At 40.8% G+C, this 8,303-nt stretch overlaps 1 protein-coding gene across 1 annotated transcript; it reads right to left on the minus strand.

The window, feature by feature from the left end:
* Positions 1–243: 243 nt before the first annotated feature.
* On the minus strand, positions 244–7,606 carry dhx58 (DEXH (Asp-Glu-X-His) box polypeptide 58). The gene is made up of 12 exons (XM_083567356.1): positions 7,477–7,606; positions 6,677–6,853; positions 5,865–6,069; positions 5,538–5,728; positions 5,302–5,415; positions 5,008–5,140; positions 4,070–4,255; positions 3,246–3,493; positions 2,063–2,374; positions 1,761–1,951; positions 1,165–1,258; positions 244–1,047 (listed from the first exon to the last, which is right to left on the minus strand). Exons 2-12 carry the CDS (start codon positions 6,851–6,853, stop codon positions 862–864), a joined length of 2,037 nt encoding a protein of 678 aa, XP_083423482.1. The 5' UTR covers positions 7,477–7,606; the 3' UTR covers positions 244–861.
* Positions 7,607–8,303: the final 697 nt, after the last annotated feature.

Raw genomic sequence — 8,303 nt, forward strand, 5'->3', positions numbered from 1 at the left:
TAAGTGTGTGTATGTGCGTGTTTCCTTTACCCGCCCACTCAGACACACTTCAGTAACCTGCTTGGTGAATCAGGTGTCACTGCAGTGCTCGTGACATTTGGAATCAAGGAGCTATAATACTGTACATGCATTTAATGGCCTGGGGTTCCTCCCAGTTTCACATTTAAGAGGAAAAAAACTTTTTCACCGTTGCTTCAAATTTAAACCGCCGTGCTTGAGAAAAAGTGATAAAAAAAACAAGTATTATTAGTATGTATTCTTTATTCGGATATACACAGTTCATAGTAAAAGTTCATAAGATAAGATATCTTTATACATCCCACAGTGCGGAAATTTCTGTTACAGCAGCAAAGAAAAAGAAATGTGCAAATATAATGAGGCATGATGCATATAATTCAAAGTGTACATGAAAAGTCGATGAAAAGGTCTAGAGCAGTCTCTTTTAAAAGTGCAAGAGTCAAAGGTCATTTCCAATCAGCCAGCATTCGTGTCTGGGTGAAAGCGTCACAAGCCATGAGCTTTTCACGATGGCAAGCATTTGAATGCAAATTTATCAGCATGAATTAGAATTAATCAGGCAATCAGGCTTCAAGTACATTAGTGTATTCGCTCCCCAAAGACACTTGCGGCATCTCAAAGCCCCATGCTAGTACACTAAATGCCTCAACTATCATGATACCTATTGAGTGCAGGAGTGTGATTTGACAAACACTGTGAGAACCTGATGTTTGAAAAACTTGGAATGTTCTTTTGCACAACAGCGACATCTGATGGCCAAAATGAAGCTATGGAGATTTCAGTGTGAATACTATGTGTGGAAAAACCCGTTGTTCGAAGGGAAGGTGGATGATTAAAAGACACTCAGTCCAGATCGAGGTCAGGGTAGCGTTGTTTCACATATTGAACAAAGTCAAACTCCTTCACCGGGAACTCAATGTCCTTCCACTTTTTGCCCGGGCGGATACCCTGAGGTGACTTCATCGAAAAGCCTTTTATTCTTAGACATGGCAACACCACCTTTTTGAACTTCACCTCCATCCCCCAATCCTGCACAAACAGAAGTCAGAAAGGGAATGGCAACAATAATCAATTTCTCTATTATTGAGGTTGATCATTTAATCAGAATCCTTGCTCCCACAGAGAAAATGTTTAAACACACATTACCTGTCCACATACAGCACAGCTGATCTTACAACCGGGCTCCCAATCTTCAAACGTCCGTTCCAGATAAATTTGCCCTCCAATCTTATAGAACCTCCTGCAACACACACACACCATTAGTTTCATTCAAAAGAAAACATATTATAACAGTGGTTCGTTGCTGTACAATAGTAGCTTTTTCGCGTATCGGTACATTACTGAAGTACGGATTTCCATTTGGGGAGACTTTAACTTTACTACATTTTGTGAACTCAGACGTTCCTGTTTATTCAGGAGCGTATAAAAACAGTTTGCCATTAGTTGAACAGCAAGCAGAACATTTCAAGAAGAATCCAGAGAGATTTTTTTTCTCATACACACAAATGAACACCTATTGGGTTAAAGGCCTTGCTGATGGGCCCCCCAGAGGGGCAGCTTGGTGTGGCTAGAATTGGAACCACCTCCCCCTGGTTGTATAGTGTGCACTTCTATATCACAGTACTCAGGTGCTACCAGGAAAAGCATGGCACCCAAGAATAATTCAACATATACATTAAAGTCAAGGTCACATCACGGATAATTCCATCCTTCAGCTCGACTGTTGTGGGAGCACAACTCACTCAAACTCAGGGTTGATGTTGACGTGCTGCGAGTCGTTCACGATTCTAATGTCATCTCCACGAGCGACCGATTTGAAGCAGCCACGGCACTCGAACTCCACCTCAGCAGAGTTGTACTTGAGCCTCTTCTCCTCCCTCTGCGTGGCTTCCAGAACACGTGACATCACTGCCTCCTGCTGCAGTTCGAAAATCTGCACACGCAAAACATGCCAACATGGAAACAAAAAACAAGTTCAATTCCCCTATAAAAGCAAAATGATTTGATTTTCCAAATTTTTTTAAAATCTTGGTGGGTTCAAGACCTTCATGCGGAATTGTCTAGACTCCATATTCTGCACGTGAGCGACCGCTCTGCCAGTTAACTGCTCCAGATATTCATTGATCTGTTCTTTCTGTATCTCCCGGCTCCCTATTTCTGCCACCACAGAATAAACGCTGTTGCTGGCTCGGGCTCGCCCGCTGGCCTGCTGCTGTGCTATCTCGTTGGTGAGAAGCCCGTAGCGGATCACCACGTTGCATTCTGGGATGTCGAGGCCTTCCTCGGCCACGCTGGTCGAGATGAGGAGGTTAAGGTCTCCGTTTCGGAATGTCCGAATCGTTTCTTTTTGCTCCCTCTATAAATTAAAGACAGGCACGTGTCACATTTGGCGACGGTCGGGAACATTTTAACACATTACTTAGTTAATTGATTGCAGATTTTAGCAAATGGAGGATAAACTGTCTTGTCATTTGGACGTGTTAGACATGCACCATTTAGGTCGCTCTTAGACTACGGTTTTCAGTGGACCAACAGGAAACAAGCTCTTGTATGCAATTTCCAAGATGAAATCCTCAGTGGTGGACAGTAGCAAATGTAATTCGTTACTGTATTTAAGAAGCTTTTTTGTGTGTCTGCACTTTACTGAAGTATTACTTTTATTTGAACTTCACAACATTTCAAAGTCAAATATCTTTCGCTCAACTACATTTTTAACGAAATTAGTCGCTTATTATTTAACACACAGCAAGCCACCAATCAGGGTCGAGCGCGTGCTCCGTTTTGAACTTGTTTTGATTGGCTCATGGTGTATCTACTGATCATCAACATACAGTTCAACATCAGTTTGGCACCATTGTTGAGAAGAAGGTTTTGGGCTCATAATCATTTTAATAGATATCAATCAGTGTTTCATTTCATTCACTCATTAATATAATTCTTGGAATAGATCAGTGTGCTGAGAGTAACAGAGTCTTTTCACATGATCTGAGTAGATTAAGCAAAGAGTCTTGATAAAAATGATAGTAGGGCATTATAGAAATAATAAATGATAGTACTTTGGATGCTTAAGTACATTTGACAGCAAATACTTTTGTACATTTACTCAAGTTTAAAGAAAGCACTTTCACTGCATTGTGTCCACCATTGGAAATCCTTCATATCCTTTTCTTAATACCCTTCAAAACAAGGTTTACCAGGACACCAATCACCCCACACCGGGGTACTACCTGGGTCATGTGGGTGGCTCCGGTTCCTGCCCCAACCAGATTAGCAGCCCGGATGTTAGCGCGCTGCAGAGCTGGATTTGCACACACCCAGTTGTATAGGCAGCGTGTGATCTCACGGGTTTTGGCGAAAATGATACCACGCGAGTTCTTTTCTCGGAACTGGTCCACCAGGGTGCGCTGCAGTCGCTCCAGTTTTGGATTCTCATTCAATGCATCGGACGCAAGTTGCTTCAGCTCCACTCGGTTCTCTACGGAAAATAAGATCACAGCTCCATAACAGATGCCACTTAGAATGTTCGAGACTGGTCAGAAAAGTAGTAAAATAAATAAACGAACGAATGTAGACAGACTGGGATTGCAATGGTGCGGAACATTTACAAACTTTTTATGGGAACTTCATCTGGGGAATTTATGGAAATTTATGTGAATTAACAGGAATTTATGGGAAGTTATTAGAAATTTGGAAATGTATAGAAAGTTTATCATATACAAACTTATATCTTACACACAGCACAAGGAAGTATATGTGATATTTCTGTAATTTTACATTATTATTTTTTAATTTGTAATTTTATTTTGTGTGCAGGATTCAAGAAATGATCGGTGTTATGTTATGGACGAATGCAGGGTAGAAATTCATCTGAAATTGCATTTAATCTGGTTGTTTTGGGGAAGATTCAACTGCAAACTTTATTCCAATTAATTCCCATGGAAATTTTCCAGTCTTGAAAATTCCTGGAATTTTGCAAACCATAGACAGTCCGACTCTGCGGTCTTAAAAAGTAAAAGAAAAAAACTGGTGCAGGATTTGACAGTCCCATTACCATTAAAGAGTCCTGTGAGGAACTCATCGGTGACATCCAGCACATTGGTCGTCTCTTTGGAGTAGAACTCCTCCAGAAGCCTGAGAGCGTCCACCATGCGTACGGTATCGTTAATGAGCAGGGCATCGTTAAATTTCCGCAGGTGGAGAGCACAACGTGACAACAACCTGTTCTTCTCCGATACACCTGGAAGCCACACACACACACACACAAACACACACACACACACACACACACACACACACACACACTTACTTAATAGAGTGAACATTTTCTTATTTTTCTCGATGCTATTCCTACTTCACATTATAGCAGAGTGGACCTTTAGTGCAGAAGATTTCCACCAGCCCATGTTGTAATAAAATTGTATGCAAACATTTAAGTCTAATGTTGTTAACAAGTGAAAGAAGCTTTTAGCTAGACGTTTCACACTGAACATACTACATGCCATCATCATCATCATCATCATTAATTGTCTAGGAAAACTATAGAAATCAACCTGGAATTATGCAAGCATCTTAAATTCTTCTAATTGCATTTTTAATAGTAGGTTAATCTGTTAAAATCGATTAATCGGCACAGATAGTTGATTGGAAGAACTATCCGCAAAAATCCACACCGATAGTTTTTCCAGTTTCCAGTTCGCCGTCATTACAAAGAGCGGCCTCTAGAGGCGAATCACTGACGACATGTGCTGTTCGGGAGACTGCACGCTGCACAGAGAGCGCTATATTTATTATTTATAGTATATTAATTATATTATTATTTCCTTCAGTCCTGTTTTTGTTTTCTGTTAATCGGTTGATTAATCGATTATCGGCAAGTACGATCGGTAAAATCCACTATCGAACGACCTCTAACTGGCTGGATTTCTTTACACATATGGTATTTCACCACAACAACCGTATCACCATGGTTGCCATGGAAAATCCTCTGACCTTTCTTTTCCAGCTCGACGACATCGGCTTCGTACTCCTGAGTGCCGATCTCGCGCAGAGGTAATTTTATGTCTAACATCATGAATTCATGAATCAGCTTCATCATCATCTTCAGATGATTGGCAAAAGGGTCCTAAAATAAGACACACACACACACACACACACACACACACACACACACACACACACACACACACACCAAAAATGATACGCCGATATAATCGTGAACAATTAAATAAAATGCATGCAAGTTTCATTTCAGCACTAAGGGTTTCAGCACGAGCGCAGGCGTACCCAGTGGCGCACATCCACGATGTCATAGTTCTTCGTGGGTCTGGGCACAGCTTTTTTAAGCCCTGGGGTTTCATGTTTAGTTGACACGATAACAGAATCCAGGTTCGCGCAGATCTGTTCGGCAGAGAAAACAGTTACGGTATTTATTGTTTAAGATGTAAAAGTAAAATTTCCATTAGAAATGAATGAAACACTCATTAACACACGTCTCAGATTATTTTGACTCCCTGCTGTACCTCCAAAACATGAGCAATGGCACCCTCCAGTGTTCTGGCTCCTCCGGTACCGGGTGAGGCTGTAAGGCCCAGGATCTGAGGCAGACCTTTCTCCCCTTTCATCTTCTTTTTCACGTAGCGTGCCATGATTTTATTATACACCGCTTCCTTATGAGTATGATGGCATTCGTCAATGATAAGCAGTGTAAAGTCTGAAGGAAATGCACGAACACAAACCTCAGGAAACATCTCACTCTCTGTATGCACTCGATAAATGCATTCAAGTTTTAACATCATTACAATTATTTTCTTTCCTTTTTGATTCTATAGGTCAAGGTCACGTCTTACCTGTGAGCTCCACATGCTTGCCCTCCTCCGTGTTTATTAGGGCATTCTCCAAGATTTGAGCTGTGCAAATGACCAGGCTCGAGTCCCTCACCACGTAGCCGAAAAAGTCTTTCTCGCTATTGTCGCCGCTGATTGGCACCATCTTCACCGAGCTCCCCAGGTAGGGCTGGAACTCATTCTGAAAGTGCTGATCCACCAGGTGCACCTACAAAACATATTATAATAAAATAATAGAAAGGTAGCAGCTCGGTGATTAAGGCGTTGGATTGGAAGGTCACAAGTTTCCACTGCTGGGCCTTTGAGCAAGGCCCTTAACCCTTAGCTGTTCAGGTATAAGTTGCGCGGAATAAGGGTGTCTACCAAAGACGACGAGATGGAATCCACAAATTTTAAGGCCACTTTTGAAATATGCCAACAGATGGCAGTACAAGGCTGCACGCAGAGTCAAAGGGAGCACCGACCTTCACAACACAATAAAAGATTAGTTAAAAGTTAAAAGACCGTCGTGTACATCGGGAGCTGTGCAACTGGTCTAATCTGACCATGTGTGCATTTTCTTACTTCCGCACCCAACCTACTCGCCATATATCACTATGATTACAGTGACAAGATTGTGCTCAAGCATAAAAAGAAATACTAAAATAATAATAAATAAATCTGATTCGTTAATGCGATGAAATAAAGTCAAATAAAAATATAAACGATTGAATACAAATTGTAATATTTCAATACAAAACTCTAAGCAGACTGTGAAGTACAAGGATTATTATAGAGCCGTGCAGACTTCTGGTTTGTGACTAAGCAGTCGGTACCTTGTTGACGAGAACAGCCACTTTGGCGTTAGGATGAGTCTCTATGTGCCTCTTGGCCACATAGACAGCAGCGCGAGTCTTTCCTCCACCTGTGGGCAGCCAGATGATGCTGTTCTCCCTTCTCAGAGCTGCCTGCACCACCTCCTGCTGGTACGGCCTTAGTGATAGCTCCTCCATCTACACACATAAGGGCAGTGGTATTGCAGTGGTTTAGGCATTGGACGGCTGTTCAGATGCATATAAATGAGACAAGCTACCCAGGAGGTGGTCACTTAGTGGTTAAGGCATTGGACTTTGGCTTCGAAGTTTGGGAGGTCAAATCCTAGCCCAACCAAGTAGACACTCCTGGGCCCCTAAGCAAGGCCCTAAACCCCACAGCTGCTTAGTCCTTCTGTATAAGGGTGTCTGCCGAATGCCTTAAATTTATTGTAATTAATGTATAAGGCAAGTCTGCCAAATGCTATTAATGTACACACGAGGTTGTAAAAGGCTTTTTTATTTTATGTTGTTTGCCAATTGATTTGTATATGTAATTGGTAAGAAAGCAATGGCGAGGCTTTTACTACCAATGATATACTACCAGATATTTTAAATGTCATTTAAAATAATGCTACATGTATAAATGAAGAAAAGAATAGTAATAGAAGAACACCAGCTTGTTGTTCATATTACAAAACAACCCCTGAGCAGAACTACAGCTTTAAACATGTATAACCTGAATTTCCTCTCAGTTCTAAAAGGTTCTCACTCTCTCTAACATGCTGTATATAAAGGTAAACAGGCAGAGATCTAACACTCACCTTTTTTTTGGGAAGACCTCAGTGAACAAACAATGTTTTGCTGTGCTGAGGAATCATCTGCACAGCTCTTTAAACTGAGTCAGCCTTCAAGAGTAAGAAATGAAACTGAATATGAAGGGACTGTACAGGAAGTATAAAGGAAGGGCCCAGTCTAGGGAGGGACACGACATACAACACACAGTGGGTTGTTTTTTACCAAAGTGGGTTTGTGTAGTAAAGTCACCAGTATTACACAGGGATACATCATCAGTTGTAAAGAATTCTACTTTGAGAAACAATTCTTACTATTCGGGAGTAAAAAGAAAAGCTGCAAATACATACGGTGCTACACTAAAAGGTGCAAGAAGAGCAAAAGCTGGTTTTCTTCAAGATTATCCAATCTATCTGATAAATAAAAATCTGAACAGCATAGGACACTTTGGTAAAAAGATTAAATGGAGCTGAACGCAAATAAGATTATCTATCTTTCTTATAGATTATTATCTATCTATCTATCTATCTATCTATCTATCTATCTATCTATCTATATATATATATATATATATATATATATATATATATATATATATATATACCAACACACACACTACATAAAAGGTACAACAGGATGTAGATAAAGCCCTTGAGGACCCCTTCATGCAGCCTAGTGACATCAGGAAAACAAAACTGAAGGGATTTCCCGATGTATGCAAATCAGATGAGAAGAAATAGGAATAAACAAACAAATGACTTTACATAACTTGCTTTCCAAACTAATCCATTTCGTCACATGTATACGGCAAAAGCAAAAACAGGAAATAGCAGCAAGAAAACCTTTGAACAACCAA

The sequence above is a fragment of the Silurus aristotelis genome (assembly GCF_946808225.1).
Source record: "Silurus aristotelis genome assembly, chromosome: 17".
Classification (NCBI taxonomy): domain Eukaryota; kingdom Metazoa; phylum Chordata; class Actinopteri; order Siluriformes; family Siluridae; genus Silurus; species Silurus aristotelis.